Genomic DNA, 21,371 nt, shown 5'->3' with positions numbered 1-21,371 from the left:
TAGTATCTGTCAATTTGAGTCAGTGCGTTTCCATGTTCACGGTATCATTGCAGTTATTCGCAAGTCAGTCAACCACTCCGTCTCATGTGCCTCAGTGCTGCATATCTGTCTGTCTGTCTGTCTGTCTAAAACCTGACTCAGTGACAGCATTCACCACAAAACAAGTCATGGTTATTTTTTTTGTATTACCCTTTCCTGCCTGAATGTTTTTTTTCAGGGGCGTGCCCATACAGTCCAAGGGGCAATGTTTCCTGGCCATGATGACACACCCAAACGGACCTGACAAGAGGAATGTGTCATTAGCATTACCATATTAAAGATGAACACGAACACACACACACACACACACACACACGCACACACACACATGCACACGCACACGCACACACACACACACACACACACACACACACACACACACACACACACACACACACACACACACACACACACACACACACACACACACACACACACACACACACACACACACACACACACACACACACACACACACACACACACACAACACACACACAGCCAAGCAGGGAGGGCAGAGTATAATAACACTGACTAACTGAAGTTCATTACAGGAACACAAGCACAAAGCCCTAGGCCCTTACACATCAGAAATCAAAAGATGCATCCAGTTCTAGGTGTGTTCACTAACTAGGCAATGGGTGTGACTATGAGGTAATGTGGAATCCGTGTGACTGTGTCATGACTTGATGCCAGCACCTGAGCTGCCTGCATCAGTTTAGTTCCTCCCACTCCAGCTCTGAGTGACCAATGGGAGCTCAGACCAGCCAGACAATTGGTTCCAATATAAATACAAAGACTGGCGTCCCATTTAGAATGACTGAAGCTGTGTATTAGGGAATGTATAATGCAGTGACTCCAGGGGTCAGAATCTTTCCTCCACTTCCTTAATCGCCCCCTTCTCCTTTTCTCCTCTTCTTCTTCAGTCTCTCTTTCATTCTCCTTTATTTTCAGCCCTCTGGTGCATAATGGCTCTGGTTCTTTCTGTGATGATTTCATAGTTTGGGCCTGATTCACTTTGATCTCTCATCGGCCCGTCCTCAGTCTCAGGGAGGGACAGTGGAAAGTATAGGATGAAGTTGCACATAGACTTTGATCCTTGGTCAGTTTAGCATTTCCCCCACTAATGGTTAAGGTTAGGATTGCGGGAGGGGACACTGATACTAGATCTGTACCTAGGGGAAACTTCACCCTGGAGCACAGTGTTTTTTCAATCCACACCCCATGTTGGCAGCCTAATGCCGAAAATATAGGCTTTAGCTTAGAGGGCTAACACAGTCTTCTGGCGAACACAGGTGACCCAGCTCACCTTGGTTGCCGTGTTCATCACTGGCCACTGGTATTTGATAGGCTAATACGGGTAGTGCCTATTACCATGGTAAGCAAGCCTATTAGCATGGTGAGCGCGGCTAGGGAAATGACTGGTCATTAGGAATCTCTGATGGATGACTTGGAGTCACGGCAGCGGTGGCCATTTTGTTTCACCTGTGGAAGTGGAAAGATACTGTAACACGTCGTTTGGAGGGTGACTTTGCATCTCAGTCCTCTAAAGGACCTCTGCATAGAGGAGAGGCAAGCCTTGACCGAGACAACACCAGACACACACACCAAGCGGGAGACATCAGTCCACAGACCAGACCAAATCAACAGTTTCATATCTTTGAATTTTAATTTAATTTTGTTTTCCTTGAACTTTAATGTTGTTGTCTTTACTGATTTCTATGTGTAAATGTAGACCAATGAAAATATTTCTAATGTTTTAATAGATTCATAATAGATTTTAACTCTATTTGTAGTGAATGACTTGAACCAAAATTTTACGCCAGTCTTATTAATTGTTATGAGTCTTACTCAGTGCTTGAAGTGAACTCAAATCGGTGCCGGAGACAGGATACAGGTGGTTGAATGAAGCCTCCGTGCTAACCATGCAGTGGAGTCAATCTCTCTGCTACTTAATAGGTAAATATCTTCTGAGTAACTTCAGTATGCAGACATACAACTGTTTGCATATGAATATTGTTGCTTTACGTATTATTATTATTATTATTAGGATTATTATGATGCTGCTGCTGATGATGAAACTAGGTGAAACCCTTTTGAATTTGTTGGTGTTGATTATTTTTTTATCGGTTCTTCTGTCAAGGATAATTATCATGCAAATTCCTGTGAGATGGTAATACCTAGGAGGGTGCAACTTGGCGTGATAGAAAAGGCCCATAGTCCACACGCTCTCATGCAATACCATGCCAATTAGCGACATGGTGGTACTACAAAATGCGATTGAAGATTCAAACTTTGAAAGGTCACGCCCCCCTAGAGTCCTGAAATTTGGTGTATAGGTCCCGCTCCTCACAATAAACAAATTTGCCTCAAAGAACCATAATGTCCGCCGTGATGCATTTTACATTTTGTTAAAAACACTTAAAATGCTACTCGTTTGGCACCGAATTACCTATCTACATGTTTTGAGTTCTGATATTTGGCAAGTGTGGTCAGGAGTGCAGAAGTAGTTAATCCTAGGAAGGATGTGTCCAATTTTCCCTAATGGTGGCGCTGTGCGGCAATAGCTTGAACCCCAGCATGACTGCTTGACGTTCACTAGTTTGCAAACCTGAAGTAACATTCTATCACAGATGCGAATGAGAATCTAAAACAACAATGTCCATGGACTTTTAATCCATCTGTCTGCATATTTCAAGACATGACATATGAGGGTGCAATGGGATACCCGATGGGTTGGATGATACTTTTCTCGTCAATCATCTTGAAAAACTTAAAACTGGAAATCAACAAATCCTCCATCGTTAACCCAATAGAAAGGTAAAATGATTTATTATCTAAATGCTGATAGATGTGTGGGCGACAAAATGGTGCAGTTTGAGGCCATGTGGCGGAGAGTGATGCGGGCGCCGGAGATGGGGGTGTGAGCAGGTGGGTCTGGGCAGGTGTGATGTTATGGATGTTTACGAGAATTTGTATGCTGTTGTATGTGGATGTTTTGTATTGTTAAAAGAAAAAATAATAATATATATATAATAATAGTCTATAATAATAAACGAACCCTTACACCTATGTAACTACTTAGTATTAATTGCAGTAACAACATGGTAGTGACATAGGAATGACCATTTAAAGGGGCAATCTGAATTACACTGTAATATCATTAGCAAAGGCTCTGTCAGTATTCAATTAAACATGTGTCGCGCACGTATTGATTTTGTGATTTAAAATTACATTTCTATACGACCATTTTGGGAAACCTTTGAAAAGCTTCTTCTGATGAACCATAAGGCCAAATAACACCAACATTCAATATGTACAGTGCCTTCAGAAAGTATTCACACCCCATTACCTTTTTCCAAATTTTGTTGTGTTACAGACTGCATTTAACATGGGTTACATTTAGATTATTTGGTCACTGACCTACACATACTACCCCATAATGTCAAAGTGGAATAATGTTTTTGCCATTTTTTTCAAATTATTATTTATTTTTAAGTATTCAACCATTTGTTATTGCGAGCCTAAATAATTTCAGGAGTAAAAATGTGTTTAACAAGTCATATAATAAATTGTATGGACTCGATAATAGTATAATATCAATAATTCTAATGATTTTTGAATGACTACCTCATCTCTGTATCCCACACATACTGTAAGTACACGTACTGTATATCTGTAAGGTCCCTCAGGTCTAGCAGTGCATTTCAAACACAGATTCAACCAGATCAAAGCAAGAGCTGCATGTAGCCACGTGTGCACATTTTGTTCATATCCTTTGCTAGTTAGTGAGTTATTAGCACAATTATAGATCATTTGTAGTCAGCAATAGATTAGTGACTGCTTTCTACAAGAGCACAAAACGTGTACATTTCTAGACAACTTTGAAAAGCAAGCTAGATAAAGAGGGTTTTTTTTTGTCTTAAAGTGGCAGTTTCGTATTTTGAGACAGGCATGAATAACCTAAGTAGCCAATAGGCAGAGGGTAGCATAACTTATCTGATTCTCTGTAATAATGGTATGGGAATAATGATGCATTTTATTTTGTAAAGTGGTTTCTTGCATCAAACAACACAACAACATTTTCAGTCACCTCCTTGTCTGAAGGACAAGTGGATAAACAGGTTAATTTCAAGCCCTGCATGTTTTTTTGAAAAGTCTCATGGAATGTAGGTCTACATTGAACACCACACATTGGCTGCTACTGTAGGCTGAATGATAGAACAGCTATTTTCATGTTAAAATGTTATTGGATGCATTTTCTCCATTGTTTTTTATAGTAGGCCACTCTGGTAGGCCTATATTATGATCAATTCGCCACAGTAGCCTACTTGACCAAAGTTAAAACTGTAACTTAAAGCCTCAGTGTTCACAGTAAACGCGCGCTGGAAGTTGCACAGAATTTTCACAACATTGAAGTATGCGCTCAGCAGACCTGAAATTTGCTCAGTGCCTGAATTTGTTTGAAGGAACATTGGTCCTGGGTAGAGGTCAAACGCACTGACCGGGAGCCCTATCGGACAGGGGTGCAAAATTGTCCCAGCTCTGTCCAGGGTAGGGGAGGTTTTGGCCGGTGGAGCTTTCCTTGGCTCATCATGCTCTAGCTATTCCTTGTGACAGGGCCGGGCACCTGCAAGCTGACACCCATCTTCAGTCTAATGGTGTTTCCTCCGACACATTCGTTTGGCTGACATCCAGACTAAGCGAGCAGTGTGTTAAGAAGTAGGCGGCCAGGCAGGTCATGTTTCGGAGGACACATGACTTGACCTTCGTCATCAAAGACATTACCATGATGAACCATGTTAAGTTTGGCATTGATATCTTAGAAAATAAGAAAAATATTACAAATTAACTTTTTGACTATGTAACGCTAATCCTTCAAATAATCATAACCTATCAAAGTGTAGCTTAATGACACTAGAAAGCTCTGTGATCCTCCTCTTTTTAACAGTGGCCATCAAAACAGCTTTCAATATTGTTTTCTTTTTGCGACTGCATTAAGAATGTACAATGACTGGGCATGCATATTTCTCTCCCTTTCTCTCCAGGTTAGGGGAGGGTTTGGCCAGGGTAGGACATCATTGTAAATAAGAATTTGTTCTTTACTGACTTGCAAAGTTAATTAAATAAATTAAAATGAATTCAATGATTTAAAAAAAGAAAAATGTTGTGAACATTATGTATTATGTATTACATTTCATGCATGATATATTATACGCCCTTGTACTCATTAAGAATGAACAGGTGGATAGGAAAGAAGGTGGAGAAAAGACAGCTCTAACACTGTAAAATGATGGCTGATCACATACAGTGCATTCGGAATGTATTCAGCCCCCTTTACTTTTTCCTTTACTTGTTACATTACAGCCTTAATCTAAAATGGATTGGGGAAAAATCCTCATCGATTTACACACAATAAACACCCCATAATGACAATAAGCAAAAACAGGTTTTTAGAATTGTTTGCTAATTTATATTAAAAAAAAAACAGAAATACCTTATTTACAAAAGTATTCAGACCCTTTGCTATAAGACTCGAAATTGAGCTGAGGTGCTTCCTGTTTCCATTGATCATCCTTGAGATGTTTCTACAACGTGATTGGAGTCCACCTCTGGTAAATTCAATTCATTGGACATGATTTGGAAAGGCATACACCTGTTTATATAAGTGCATGTCAGAGCAAAAACAAAGCCATGAGGTCAAAGGAATTGTCCGTTGAACTCCGAGACAGGATTGTGTCAAGAAACAGATCTGGGGAAGGGTACCAAAAAATATCTGCAGCATTGAAGGTCCCCAAAAACACAGTGGCCTCCTTCATTCTTAAATGGAAGAAGATTGGAACCACCAAGACTCTTCCTAGAGCTGGCCGCCCGGCCAAACTGAGCAATTGGTGGAGAAGGGCCTTGGTCAGGGAGGTGACCAAGAACCCAATGGTCACTCTGACATAGCTCCAGAGTTCCACTGTGGAGATGGGAGCACCTTCTAGAAGGACAACCATTTCTGCAGCACTCCACCAATCAGGCCTTTATGGTACAGTGGGCAGATGGAAACCACTCCTCAGTAAAAGGCACATTACATCCCATTTTGAGTTTGCCAAATGTACCTAAAGGACTCTGAACATGGGAAACAAGATTCCCTGGTCTGATATAAGCAAGATTGAACTCTTTGGCCTAAATGCCAAGCATCATGTCTTGGGCAAACCTTGCACCATTACTACGGTGAAGCATGGTGGTGCCAGCGTCATGCTGTGGGGATGTTGTTCAGCGGCAGGTACAGGGAGACTAGTCAGGATCGAGGGAAAGATTAATGGAGCAGTAAGTACAGATAGTTCCTTGATGAAAGCCTGCTCCAGAGTCCTCAGGAACTCAGACTGAGGGCGAAGATTCACCTTCAAACAGGACAACGACCCTAAGCACACAGCCAAGACAACGCAGCAGTGGCTTCAGGACAAGTCTCTGAATGTCCTTGAGTGTCCCAGCCAGAGTCCAGACTTGAACCCGATCTAGCATCTCTGGAGAGACCTAAAATAACTGTGCAGCGACACTCCCCAAAGAACCTGACAGAGCTTGAGAGGATCTGCAAAGAAGAATGGGAGAAACTCCCCAAAAGCAGGTGTGCCAAGCTTGTAGCGTCACACCCAAGAAGACTCAAGGCTGTAATCGCTGCCAAAGGTGCTTCAACAAAGTACTGAGTAAAGGTTCTGAATACGTATGTATGTCCAAATGCACTGTATGTTACTCATAAACTTTTGGCTTTTTTTATACTAACTTTAGATATAATCTGACATATTGTGTGAACTGTGTCATTTTAGTGTGTTAATGTGTGTTAAGTTAAATGATTGATTTGCTAAGATTTATTTGTCAATTTAACAACACAATACAACCACACATATGGACACAATGCGTTTAAAATCATTGAGGATAACACAAAAAAGTTACAAAAATGTATTATTGTTATTTTCATTGTGGTCCAAATAGTTTCAATTCTATTTCCATTTTGTCCCTCTTGGTTTTTAAATAATTATAATCATGTAATTACATTCATTAAGAAAATGCAAATTACAAATTAAAAAAATTGCTGGACTTGGTGTTGATCGTTGTAAATTAGAAGCAAATTCTAATAAAGGATGACTGCTTCACGTGTGACTGTTTTTGTTTCTATATCAACACATACATAAACTTTAACTCTCACCCAGAACAGTGAGGACAAAGGTGGGTGGGGTTTAGAAGGTCATAGTTTTTAATTCTAATAAAAGAGGACTATTTCAATTGTGATTGTTTTTTTTTGTTGCTTTTATAGCAAAATAATACATTAAGGACAGCTCCTACCAGAGCAGGTTTAGGTTTATTTGAACATATTCGTACATATGCAGGAAACATACAAAACACAGTTAAAAAATGTGCAGATGTGGGTGGGGTTAAGGTGACCGTCTATTCTCTGATTGGATAGGTGTGGTTGAATATCACCATGTCTCCACCTATAACAGGAAGAGCTCACCTGTATGTCAACACACTGAACACACCTGTGTTGAATAGGACCGGACTAAACACTTTTTTTCTGCTTACCTGGTTCTGATTACTCACAGGTGAGTCACATCAATGAAGACTATTGCATAATATAGAATATTATTATTCCATATATTATAGGATAATGACCATTATGTAAATAACTTTAATTATGTAGCCTACATTTTACCAAGTCTTGAAGCTTGAAGCTGATAACTTTTAAGCAATTTTACTCAATGCACAACTATATCACCTCCTTGAACATGATACAATAAATCATATATTCTTTGTGCAATCCAGTCCTCTAAAACAGATGTGGTATAGAAATATGTATATACGCATTCTTGAAAGAGATTAACTTGTTATGAAGCATGCTACACTCGCTGAAATTATACATAACTCATACATTAGACTGTTTGTATTTCCTGCACTGTCATTCCTGCACCTGCTCAGCAGCATTTCATTGTTGGTAACATGTAAAAAAAATAAAAAAATAAAAAAATTGAAGAACAAGAATAGAAGAACTGTTGAGCAATTTCACAGGGCGTGATCCAAACACTGTTGAGTCACTGTAGGAGAAAACTAGGGACAAGTACATTCCTGTCATGTGACAATGAGCAACTGGTTTGTTTTGTTTTTCTAAGGTTAGAGTTCGTGTGCTACCAAACCAGTTTATGGTTTGACACTAACCTTGTGGAGAACCAGGCTTCCCTAAACAGGTGTGACAACGACGTGATTTTGGAGGCAACATGAGACTATGATGACACAAATGTCAGCTGCAGCTTTTCAGTAAATGTTCCTGTCAGGTTCATTTGGTTGTTGTTTAGTAGTCCCAGAAGAACACGTGTTATGCTAATAAAGAAACTGGTACAGGTCCAGGTTCATTTAACATAATTGTACATATGCAAAAAGATACATAAAAGGTGATGTAACAGAGACATTTTTGTTTACTTGGTTCCTGATTCCTGTAACTTCCTCCAAAGGCATGGTTTCCCTTTGTAGAAAAGCATCTGCTTTGTTTCACACTACTCTCCCTTGACTTCTTTCTCTCCGTCCTTGGGATAATCAAACACACAAAATTAAATTCCAAGCCTTTAGGATTCCTGTACTTAAAGGGACACTGCACTACTTTTAAACATTGATTCTCCAGCACCATACCAGTGTCTACCAGTGGTGGCACTTTAAATGGGGAGGATAGGCTCATAGTAATGGCTGCAAAGGCATCAATGTAATGGTCTCAAACACATCACCTGGTTTCTATGTATTTGATACCCTTCCATTAGCTCCATTCCATTAATTATTATGAGCCCTTCTCCCCTCACCAGCCTCCTCTGGTGTCTACATTAGTGAAAATATGTATGATGAAAAGTGGTGAAGTGCTCCGTTAAAGACAGTCGATTCTGTCTTGTTGAAGGCATGGCTTCCCTCATGTCCGAGGAGCAGTTCCAGTGCTGTATCTGCCTGGACATCTTCACCAACCCCGTGTCCATCCCGTGTGGTCACAACTTCTGCCTGACCTGCATCAAAGGCTACTGGGACACCCGTGAGCGCTTCGAGTGTCCCCTCTGCAAGGAGAGCTTTCGCCGTCGGCCAGAGCTACGCATCAATCGCGCGTTTAAGGACATCACTGAGCACTTCCAGAGGTCCCTAAAGGTGATGTATGGCATATATGAGGTGTATGTATTATACTATTATATTATTATATTTATATTATTATTTATATGATATATATTATAAAGGTCAAAGCCCAGCAGGCAGAGGAAGGCGATTATCAAGACATAGGAGTATTAGCGTCACAGTGTTCACCAGGGCTCGGTCCTGAGCCCGATGCAGTTTCCTGCGATGTCTGTCCTGGCACGAAGCAGAGAGCTGTTAAGTCCTGTCTGGTGTGTCAGGGGTCGTACTGCGAGAACCACCTGGGGCCTCACCAGAGAGAGCCGGCCCTCCAGAGGCACAGGTTGACGGACCCAGCAACCTTCGCCACGCGAGGCCTGTGCCGGAAGCACGAGCGGCCCCTGGAGCTGTTCTGCAGGATCGACCAGATACCGGTGTGTGTGAGATGCAATGAGACTGACCACAAGGGCCACAGCACTATCCCTATGGAGAGAGAGAGCAAGAAGATGAGAGTAAGTTGAACATGTCCTACATAGGGAAGCATAACACAAAGTACCCGTCATAAGTTTGGACACACCTACTCATTCAAGGGTTTTTCTTTATTTTTACTATTTTCTACATTGTAGAATAATAGTAAAGACATCAAAACTATGAAATAACACATATGGAATCATGGTAACCAAAAAAGTGTTAAACAAATCAGAATCTATTTTATATTTGAGATTCTTCAAAGTGGCCACCCTTTACCTTGATGACAGCTTTGCACACTCTTGGCATTCTCTCAACCAGCTTCACCTGGAATGCTTTTCCAACAGTCTTGAAGGAGTTCCCACATATGCTGAGCACTTGTTGGCAGGTTTTCCTTCACTCTGCGGTCCAACTCATCCCAAACCATCTCAATTGGGTTGAGGTCAGCTGATTGTGGAGGCCAGGTCATCTGATGCAGCACTCCATCCCTTTCCTTCTTGGTAAATTAGCCCTTACACAGCCTGGCGGTGTGTTGGTTCATTGTCCTGTTGAAAAACAAATGATAGTCCCACTAAACGCAAACCAGATGGGATGGTGTATCACTGCAGAATGCTGTGGTAGCCATACTGGTTAAGTGTGCCTTGAATTCTAAATAAATCACTGACAGTGTCACCGGCAAAGCACCCCCACTCCATCACACCTCCTCCTCCATGCTTCACGGTGGAAACCACGCACGCGGAGATCATCCATTCACCTACTCTGCGTCTCACAATCACATGGTGGTTGGAACTAAAAAATCTCAAATTTGGACTCATCAGACCAAAGGACAGATTTCCACCGGTCTAATGTCCATTGCTCGTGTTTCTTGGCCCAAGCAAGTCTCTTCTTCCTATTGGTGTCCTTTAGTGGTGGTTTCTTTTGTCAGGTTCTAATTCTCAGAGTAAAACCTCAACGGACATTTATGAAAGCTTAACCAAGTTTATTCTGCCCAGAGGGTCAATACAGCTGCATTCAGACAACACATGTTTCCACCACCACAAGTATATATACTCCAATTTAGACACTCCTCCTTCTCTCCAATCCTTGCATCTGTTATGGTCCGACAGGAAGACGAAGTGATAGGATAATAAACCATTGTTTCTCCCTTAAGGGAATCTGACCTGACCTCAACCCCCTTGAGGCCTAATCCAAAGATCTCCACCCGTATCCCCTATAGCAATCCTGTGACTTCCTCCCGTCCACCCAACACATTCCAAAGCCATCTGGTTTCTACAGATAACCATTAACTTCTGATGTAAAACCAGTCTCTTTCACTTCCTTAGACACTATACTTCTGAGTATAACAATGTTCCAAGCTTAACCCAGAATCTAACACTTTGCAGCAATTCGACCATGAAGGCCTAATTCACAGTGTCCTCTGAACAGTTGATGCTGAGATGTGTGAACTCTGTGAAGCATTTGTTTAGGCTGCAATTTATGAGGCTGGTAACTCCACTGAACTTATCGAATCAAATCAAATTGTATTAGTCACATGTGCCGGATACAACAAGTGAAATGCTTACTTACAAGCCCCTAACAAACAATGCAGTTTTAAAAATATGGATAAGAATAAGAGAAAAAAGGAACAAGTAATTAAAGAGCAGCAGTAAAATAACAATAGACTATATACAGGGTGTATCGGTACAGAGTAAATGTATGGGGGCACCGGTTAGTCGAGGTGATTGAGGTAATATGTACATGTAGGTAGAGTTATTAAAGTGACTATGCATAGAAAATAACAGAGTAGCAGCGGCGTAAAAGAGTGGGGGGGGGGGGGCAATGCAAATAGTTTTGGTAGCCATTTGATTAGATGTTCAGGAGTCTTATGGCTTGGGGGTAGAAGTTGTTTAGAATCCTCTTGGACCTAGACTTGGTGCTCCGGTACCGCTTGCCGTGTGGTAGCAGAGAGAATAGTCTATGACTAGGGTGGCTGGAGTCTTTGACAATTTTCAAGGCCTTCCTCTGACACCGCCTGGTATAGAGGTCCTGGATGGCAGGAATCTTTGCCCCAGTGATGTACTGGGCCGTGCGCACTACCCTCTGTAGTGCCTTGCGGTCGGAGGCTGAGCAGTTGCCATACAGTGATGCAACTTGTCAGGATGCTCGCGATGGTGCAGCTGTAAAACCTTTTGAGGATCTGAGGACCCATGCCAAATCTTTTCTGTCTCCTGAAGGGGAATAGGTTTTGTCGTGCCCTCTTCACGACTGTCTTGGGACCATGTTAGTTTGTTGGTGATGTGGACACCAAGGAACTTGAAGTTCTCAACCTGCTCCACTACAGCCCCGTCGATGAGAATGGGGGCGTGCTCGGGCCTCCTTTTCCTATAGTCCTCAATCATCTCCTTTGTCTTGATCACGTTGAGGGAGAGGTTGTTGTCCTGGCACCACACGGCCAGGTCTCTGACCTCCTCCCTATAGGCTGTCTCATCGTTGTCAGTGATCAGGCCTACCATTGTTGTGTCATCTGCAAACCTAATGATGGTGTTGGAGTCGTGCCTAGCCGTGCAGTCATGAGTGAACAGGAAGTACAAGAGGGGACTGAGCACGCACCCCTGAGGGGCCCCTGTGTTGAGGATCAGTGTGGCGGATGTGTTGTTTCCTACCCTTACCACCTGGGGGCGGCCCGTCAGGAAGTCCACGATCCAGTTGCAGAGGGAGGTGTTAAGTCCCAGGGTCCTTAGCTTGTTGATTATCCTCTGAGGCAGAGGTAACTCTGGGTCTTCCTTTCCTGTGGTGGTCCTCATGAGAGCCAGTTTCATCATAGCACTTGATGGTTTTTGCAACTGTACTTGAAGAAACTTTCAAAGTTCCTGAAATGTTCCGGATTAATTGACCTTTATGTCTTAAAGTCATAATGGACTGTCGTTTCTCTTTGCTTGTTTGAGCTTTTATTGCCATAATATAGACTTGGTCTTTTTCCAAATAGGCCTATCTTCTGTATACCACCCCTACCTTGTCACGACACAAATGATTGGCTCAAACTCATTAAGAAGGAAAGAAATTCCACAAATGTACTTTTAATAAGGCACACCTGTTAATTGAAATGCATTCCAGGTGACTACCTAATGATGCTGGTTGAGAGAATGCCTTGAGTGTGCAAAGCTGTCATCAAGGCAAAGGGTGGCTTTGAAGAATCTCAAATATAAATTTGATTTTGATTTGTTTAACACTTTTTTGGTTACTACATAGTTCCATATGTGTTATTTCATAGTTCTGATGTCTTCGCTATTATTCTACAATGTAGAACATAGTAGAAATAAAGAAAAACCCTTTTGACTGGTACTGTATAATAAGCCTTACATATTATATTTGATCAAAAACGCCTGAGGGGGTATGGTATATGGCCAAAATACCACGGCTAAGGCCATTCTTTGGCACAACGCAACTCGGAGTGCCTGGATACAGCCCTTAGCCGTGGTATATTGGCCATATACCACAACCCCCTGAGGTGCCTTATTGCTATTATAAATTGCTTAACGATGTAATTAGAGCAGCAAAAATAAATATTTTGTCATACCCTTGGTCAGCCAATCAGCATTCAGGGTTTGAACCACCTAGTTCATAATAAAACATAATGCCTGCAGGCTTTAAATATAGTGTTACCAAATTGTATCTTGTATCAAAGTTTAGCAGACCAGTCCTAAAGTTTTTTCTTCACAGACTCAGATGAAGAAGACTGAAGGAGATCTGTTGAAGATGGTTCAGGACAGACTGAGGAAGATGGATGAGATCAAACACTCAGTGGAGCTCAGCAGAGTGAGTTCTTAGGATAAGCATCCTGACTGTTGTGGGGTACCCCAAGGCTCAACTCTGGGTCCTTTGAATTTGTAATATTTCAAACTGGTTTTTAAAGGAGCTACATGTAGAATATTTGCATTGTAATTTAAGAAAATGTCAATAATACAACAGCAGTAATAGTGGAATGACAGTGTTTCACAATATTTTTGGGCCAACACAAAATTCTAATATATACACTCTCTATTTGACAACAAAAGCCAGACTGGTTTCTGTTCTCAAGATGGGAAAACTTCACCCTCCTTCTCTTACATCGGCTTCACTAAAAGGCGTAGTCATCCCCGCCACAAGTACAACGAACAATGGAAGACTGGGGCAAGCGGCCAATGTAGAAATCACTCTTTCATTTCCTGGTTGCTAGAATTTGGCACTCTTCACTCAATTTCAGTTTAGGTGAGAACACAAGGACTGAATAGTGTAGGCAATCATTATATTATCTAAATCACTGTGAAATCTATTTTCAATAACCAAAAATATTGTTTTTATGCTTGTTTGAAATTAAAGTAGTCTCCACCATGGTCCATGCTATCTGGAATCCTTGGGATGTCGGATAGCACTAACCTCTCCACTTTGTTGCGGGGAAAGCTGAATAGTTGTTGCAATTCACCTAGCTTCCACATGGGTGAAACATTCTACATGTAGCACCTTTAAACCTCTTAAGGATCGGACACTTTTTCAGAAGAGTGAGTTCTTATGATAAGCATCCTGACTGTTATTGTTTTCATCTATGTGGGGTACTCCAGGGGTCAACTCTGGGTCCTCTGCAGTTTTATTTAATCAATATATTTGTTTTTTTATGAATATACAGTGCATTCGCAAGACAATTCATTCACAACCATTGCCTTTAATATTCAATTATTCTTTCCTTTGTTTGGTCTTGTAGATAAGTGCTGAAAAAGAGATTGAGGGCAGTGTACTAGTCTTTAGCAAACTGGTGTGCTCCATCGAGAGAAGCCAGGCTGAGCTCATGAAGGTGATTGAGGAGAAGCAGAAAGCAGCAGAGAGGCGTGCTGAAGGGCTCATCAATGAGCTGGAGCGGGAAATCATTGAACTACAGAGAAGAAGCACTGAGCTGGAGCAGCTCTCACACACAGAGGACCATCTCCACTTCCTACAGGTCAGTGTCATTTATCTTAATACGGACACATTGATATAACATGTGATGTTGTACAATGACCCTGCCTTTCTTCATTTCCACTCCGAGGGGATAAATACATTTGAATCTAATTTAATTCATTTTAATTGAATGTTATACTCTTTTGTAGAGTTTTCCCTCTCTCTCCACTCCTCCACCCACCAAGGACTGGTCTGAGATCAGTGTATACTCTGATCTATGTGTGGACACTGTGAGGGCTGCTATGTCTCAGCTTGTGGACACCTGCAGAGACTTCGAAAAGATATTATGTGAAGCGGGTTAGTATTTTTACCGCTGTCCTTATATGCTATATTCACTCATGTTGTAACTAGAGCAACAAGGTTTTTATTGCATTTTTATTGTTAACACTTATTAATTCTTATTCCAGAGCTGAGGAGAACCCAGCAATATGCAGGTGAGTCTATGCTTGTGTGTGTATATGAATGAATGAATAATTTAATCAGTCAATAAATTAACCAATCAATCAATTAATCAATTGATACATTATTGTGTAAATGAGATTATGACTCAAGTACATACCATTGAAAAATCATATTTCAAAACATACATATCTTACATATAACTTACATAACTTACGTACAATAACTTTGACCTTCCACAGTGGACGTCACTCTGGACCCAGTCACAGCCGCCTCGTGGCTCGTCCTGTCCTCCGATGGGAAGCAGGTGAGTCTGGGATACCAGCAGAACCACTCCCTTCCTGCTGACCCTCGGAGGTTTGACTCCTGCGTCTGTGTGCTGGGACAGCAAGGCTTTGCCACCGGGAGGCGCTACTGGGTTGTCCAGGTAGGTGATGATTTAAAAAGCAAACTAATCTAAACTAACCAACGTGAGCTTTGGCGCAACCAAAAATCCTATGAACATTATATGAGAATAGGCATGACTCTCCCTCTCAACATTACAGTGCAGGGAGAGGAAACATGTTAAATTGAACTGCTGTCTGTCTACCCCTGCCCTTCAGGTGGGCGACAAGACAGACTGGGATGTGGGCGTGGCGAAAGAGTCTGTCAACAGGAAGGGGAGTGTCACAGTGAGGCCGGACCAAGGCTACTGGGCTGTGTGCCGGAGGAAAGGCAGCCATCTTAGCGCGTGCGCCGGGCCATCTGTCCCCCTTCACCTGAGAAAGAAGCCGCGGAAGGTTGGAGTGTTTGTGGATTTCGAGGAGGGATTGGTCTCCTTTTACAACATGGAGGCGAAGGCTCATATTTATAGTTACAGGGGATGCTGCTTCACTGAGACACTGTATCCGTATTTTAACCCCTGTCTCCATGACGACGGGAAGAACACTGCCCCATTGGTTATCTGTTCTGTGGAAGGGGAGGCGGGGCCTATACAGGAAGTTGTGAGGTCTAAGGTCCCGCCCGCAGCCCTGGCGTTGGCTGGGAGGAGCCGTCAATCATCTGTTGGCTCTGTTTCGCAACACTTCTGAGACTGTTATCTGACAGGGGACTTTGAGAGATACTTCCGAGATACCTGTGTTGATGGACAGAACCAATAATGCATATCTAAGATCAATCAGAACTTGGCAATGACATAAGCATAAAAGTTAAATGATGATTTTGTATCCAGATTTGTTAGAATTGATTCTTATATTTCATAGCTTAATGCGCAACAGGTGTAACTAAAAATCACCTTGAGATTGTTTTCTTACTAGCTTCCTACATTTTGAGGAGAAAGAAAGAAAGGATATGAGAGGATAGAGAGAAGAGGGAGGAGTGTGGAACAGGTAGGCGGTTGCGGGCAAAAGCAAGCAGACGTTGTATGTGATGCTCGTGATACGATTAAACGTCTGTTCGAACACAGGGGTTCCCTGAGAGAGAGAGAAAGAGGGCAGGGTTAGAAAGAGGGAAAGGAGGGAGAGAGATGTGAATGAGAGAAAGAGGGCAGGGTTAGAGAGAGGGAAACGAGAGTGAAGAAAGGAGGGAAAGAGACAGAGAGGTGCGAGAGGGTGGGGGGTAGAGAGCATGTGAGAGTGAGAGAATGCGAGACAGGGAGGGAAAAGTGAGAGAAAAGAAACAGAAAAAGGAGTAACTTCCTCGTTGCTACATGAAAACGTAGAAATACAATTATTGCAAAGGTAAGATTTAAGATTTAGATTTCAACTGTTGTAAAGTAATTCCTAATGTTTTATCCTTAATTTGATCAAAATTGGTAATGTGGGAGAAATGTTTTTGAAGACATTATTGTTATTATCATAATAGCATATTTCTGTCACTTTACTGCTCTGTTTGATGAACATCTTTCTGTAATAATCTCACTTTGTGAATAAAGAGACTTTTCCCCAAGTTGCAAGTAGCCTTCTCTAAGAATGTACATTTGTACGATTTTAAACATATGCTTTTTGACAATGTACTTCTATGGTGGAGTCAGATAAAGTCACCCAGATATTATCTTTACAATCCATTAAGTTCCAAGGACATTACTAATATACACCATTGGATGCAGTTTGGTGCAATTTCATATGTACATGAATATATGGAATTGCCTACATGCTTGAATACACGCACAATTGTGTGTGCGTTCAAGTGTGTGTGGCACTATACTGTGTGTGTGTGTGTGTGTGCGCATGTGTGTATGTGACGGGAGTGTGTATCCCACAGATGGTTGCTCAGTAGTGATGATGCATTCCTCTCCTCCCCCCTCCTCTCCTCCCTCTCTCCTCCTCTTCTTCCCTCTCCTCCTCAATGCCTCCCCTCTTCCTGTGTCCAGATGGCTTCGATAGCCTCACCTCCCTCCCTCCCTCCCTCTCTCTCTCTTCAAGCCAATCCATTAACTCATTTCTTCTTCAACCTCCTCCTTCTCTCCTCCGCATCCCTCACTTCTATCTCCATCTATACAACCTGTACAGTAGACGCTACTCCTTAGAAGCTGCTTTACTATCATTGCTTAACCCTGACATCAAACTATAAATTACATCAATGCATTTCATTTCGGCCTGCTTCCAGGGTTACTTTAGAATAGTATGATTCTAAGACTATAGACTATCTTCCGTTCATTGTCAATCTCTTTTCTGAACGGTTATTTAAGTGATAATGCCAGAGAAGCCAGTGTTTGGAGGATATGTTGTCACGGGTGTTGTTAGGCCCGAGACGAAGTCGGGGGTCGGCGAACCGTGCCAATATACTGTATCCTCCAAACACCGGCTTCACTTTTTCCACATTTTGAAACGTTACAGCCTTATTCTAAAATGGATTCAATAAAAAAAAATCCTCATCAATCTACACACAATACCCCATAAAAACGTTTCCTTTGTAATTTTTGGAAATGTATAATAAAATAAAAAAAGAAATACCTTATTTACAGAAGTATTCAGACCCTTAGCTATAAGACTCAAAATTGAGCTCAGGTGCATCCTGTTTCCAAAGATCATCCTTGAGATGTTTCTAAAACTTGATTGGAGTCCACCTGTGGGAAGTTCAATTGATTGGATATGATTTGGAAAGGCACACACCTGTCTATATAAGGTCCCACAGTTGACAGTGCATGTCAGAGCAAAAACCAAGCCATGAGGTCGATGGAATTGATCTGTAGAGCTCCCGAGACAGGATTGTGTTCTGGCACAGATCTGGGTACAAAGACCTGTCTGTAGCATTGAAAGTCCCCAAAAACACAGTTGCCTCCATCATTAGAGGGGGGAGGAGAGGAAGCCACTCCCCAGTAAAAGTTTGCCGAATGGCAGCTAAAGGATGCTTAGACCATGAGAAACAAGATTCTCTGGTCTGATGAAACCAAGATTGAACTCTTTGGCCTGAATGCCAAGCGTCACGTCTGGAAGAAACCTGGCACATCTCATCATCTGGCCAATATCATCTCTATGGTGAAGCATGGTGGTGGCAGCATCATGCTTTGGGGATGTTTTTCAGCGGCAGGAACTGGGAGACTAGTCAGGATCGAGGGAAAGATGAATGGAGCAAAGTACAGAGAGATCCTTGATGAATACCTTCTCTAGAGTTCTCAGGACCTCAGACTGGGGCGAAGATTCACCATCCACAGCGAAGAGAACACAGAAGTGGCTTCGGGACAAGTCTCTGAATGTCTTTGAGTGGCCCAGCCAGAGCCCGGATTTGAACCCGATCTAACATCTCTGGAGAGACCTGAAAATAGCTGTGCAGCGACGCTCCCCATCCAACCTGACAGAGCTTGAGAGGATCTGCAGAGAAGAATGTAAGAAACTCCCCAAATACAGGTGTTTCAAGCTTGTAGCGTCATACCCAAGAAGACTCAAGGCTGTAATCGCTGCCAAAGGTGCTTAAACAAAGTACTGAGTAAAGAGTCTGAATACTTATGTAAATGTGATATTTCCGTTTATTCTTTTTTTTGCAAAAAAAACTAAATACCCATTACTGGGTATTGTGTGTAGATTGATGAAGAGAAAAAATAATTTAATCCATTTTAGAATAAGGCTGTAAAGTAACAAAATGTGGTCAAGGGGTCTGAATACTTTTGGAATGCACTGTATCCATAAAAATGATGCCAGCTTATTCATGACTTCGACGGGCTGAGAAAAGCTGCCTGCCTGTCTGTCTCGTCCCAACTCCCGACACGTTCATTACTTTGGGACAGCTGGAGATTGAAGTTTGATATTGAAACAATTTTAAATATGTCGGAGAGACAGAAAGCAAGGTTTATACAAATCTGCACTATTGAAAACTAAATGTTAGTCTAACAGAAATGGGAGATAATGTCTAGATGCTTTTCATAGTGGAGATCAAGTTTATAACTTGTCTGACTGGGCTGATGGATTGTGCAGTGAGATGGAACAGAGCAAATATGCATTTTAACATCATAGATTTAGCCGGTGGTAGCTTGTGGAATAGACACAGGCTGGAATGTGGTTTAACCAATCAGAATCCAGGATTAAACCCAGCTGTTGTATAATCTAGGATACTATTGTTCATAATGTATTAGATGACCACAGCAAGTTCATATATTTATCTACTACAGGGTCAAGGTTGGGGAGGACCACCTGACCACCCGACTCCACAGCTCCCAACTGACAGAGAGACAGAGAGAGATGCACACCTGTTCATTTGGAACACTCAGACGTGTGTTACTAATCTGGTGACACAGGTTGGGGACCTGGACAAACTTGCCTGCAACAGGGGTTGGATCCAAGGCATCGGGCATCTACCATCCACTATTTAGATTCAGTGGGTTTGGATCAATTGACCCTCTGAGTTTCAACCTTCTCACAGATTCTGGAAAGATTTAAACTGTGATTTAACGGATTACTGTGTGGTTGAGACAAGAAGACTGCAAAGACAGACATTGGTTTACTGGAATTTGTCATATCTTCACAAAGGATCGTTTTTTTACAGAAATTGTGTGTGGAAACTGACATTTTCAATTGTCAAAACAGATGAATTAACATCCCCAGAACACCAAAGAGTTCACAACCATTTCAGACAATATGTCATGCCTTCCGCTTCCTTGTTCATCTTTGCCCTGCCCCATAATGTCCGTAAGCCCCACCTTGTTCCTTGTACTAATTCTGTTCCTCCAATTTGGTCCCCCGGGGGCCAGGGCTCAGAATGACACTGAGCCAATCGTGTTGGAGGGGAAGTGCCTGGTGGTTTGTGACTCCACCCCCTCATCGGAACCGTCGGGTAACGCTCTGGGGATGTCGGTGCGGTCGGGGACAGGTCGAGTGGCGTTCTCCGCTGTCAGGAACACCAACCACGAACCCTCAGAGATGAGCAACCGTACTATGACCATATATTTTGACCAGGTTAGTGAGTGTGACAATAAAACACTAACCTCCAGGATACTGAATACCTATATTAGCCAAAAGTGAGTGACGAATTTCCCCACCAACTGTACATCAATGAGAGTTTAAGGTAAACTGCTACACCAACTGATTCACCCGCTCCGTCTCTCTCTCTGCCTCTCTCTCGCTTTCTTCTTCTCCCCCACCCCTCTCCGTCTCTCTGCCTTTCTCTCGCTTACTTCTTCTCCCCCACCCCTCTCCGTCTCTCTGTCTCTCTCTCTTTTACTTCTTCTCCCCCACCCCTCTCCGTCTCCCTGTCTCTCTCTTTTACTTCTTCTCCCCACCCCTCTCCGTATCTCTCTTTCTCTCTCTCTCTTTTACTTCTTCTCCCCCACCCCTCTCCGTCTCTCTGTCTCTCTCTCTCTTTTACTTCTTCTCCCCCACCCCTCTCCGTCTCTCTCTGTCTCTCTTTCTCTCTTTTACTTCATTCTCCTCCCACCCCTCTCCATCTCTCTCTCTCTTTTACTTCTTCTCCCCCACCCCTCTCCATCTCTCTCTGTCTCTCTCTCTCTTTTACTTCTCCTCCCCCACCCCTCTCCGTCTCTCTCTGTCTCTCTTTCTCTCTTTTACTTCATTCTCCTCCCACCCCTCTCCGTCTCTCTCTCTCTTTTACTTCTTTCTCCTCCCACCCCTCTCCATCTCTCTGTCTCTCTCTCTCTTTTACTTCTTCTCCCCCACCCCTCTCCATCTCTCTCTGTCTCTCTCTCTCTTTTACTTCTCCTCCCCCACCCCTCTCCGTCTCTCTGTCTCTCTCTCTCTTTTACTTCTTCTCCCCCACCCCTCTCCGTCTCTCTCTGTCTCTCTTTCTCTCTTTTACTTCATTCTCCTCCCACCCCTCTCCGTCTCTCTTTCTCTTTTACTTCTCCTCCCCCACCCCTCTCCATCTCTCTGTCTCTCTCTCTCTTTTACTTCTTCTCCCCCACCCCTCTCTGTCTCTCTCTGTCTCTCTTTCTCTCTTTTACTTCTTTCTCCTCCCACCCCTCTCCA

At 42.5% G+C, this 21,371-nt stretch overlaps 1 protein-coding gene across 7 annotated transcripts in view; it reads left to right on the top strand.

Moving 5' to 3' along the window:
* Positions 1-7,537: 7,537 nt before the first annotated feature.
* LOC139561481 (cerebellin-1-like) overlaps positions 7,538-21,371 on the top strand; it is a 22,782-nt gene continuing 8,948 nt past the window's right edge. Inside the window, exons 1-11 of one of the 7 annotated variants that reach the window (XR_011672155.1) lie at positions 7,553-7,625; positions 8,190-8,264; positions 8,960-9,198; positions 9,285-9,671; positions 13,327-13,422; positions 14,345-14,578; positions 14,727-14,874; positions 14,985-15,011; positions 15,219-15,403; positions 15,579-16,694; positions 19,562-19,822. Coding sequence is in view for 2 of the 7 variants with exons in the window: in XM_071378607.1 (XP_071234708.1) it covers positions 8,962-9,198; positions 9,285-9,671; positions 13,327-13,422; positions 14,345-14,578; positions 14,727-14,874; positions 14,985-15,011; positions 15,219-15,403; positions 15,579-16,046 (1,782 nt within the window). In the remaining 5 variants the exon portion in view is untranslated. Of the gene's footprint in view, positions 7,626-7,662; positions 9,199-9,284; positions 9,672-13,326; positions 13,423-14,344; positions 14,579-14,726; positions 14,875-14,984; positions 15,012-15,218; positions 15,404-15,578; positions 16,903-17,326; positions 17,843-19,561; positions 20,346-21,371 lie in introns of those variants that run through there. The other 6 variants (XR_011672152.1, XR_011672156.1, XR_011672153.1 and 3 more) reach the window with 6 other exon arrangements.

This window comes from Salvelinus alpinus, chromosome 31, assembly GCF_045679555.1.
Source record: "Salvelinus alpinus chromosome 31, SLU_Salpinus.1, whole genome shotgun sequence".
Classification (NCBI taxonomy): Eukaryota; Metazoa; Chordata; class Actinopteri; order Salmoniformes; family Salmonidae; genus Salvelinus; species Salvelinus alpinus.
This window is presented reverse-complemented; position numbering and strand designations above follow the sequence as displayed.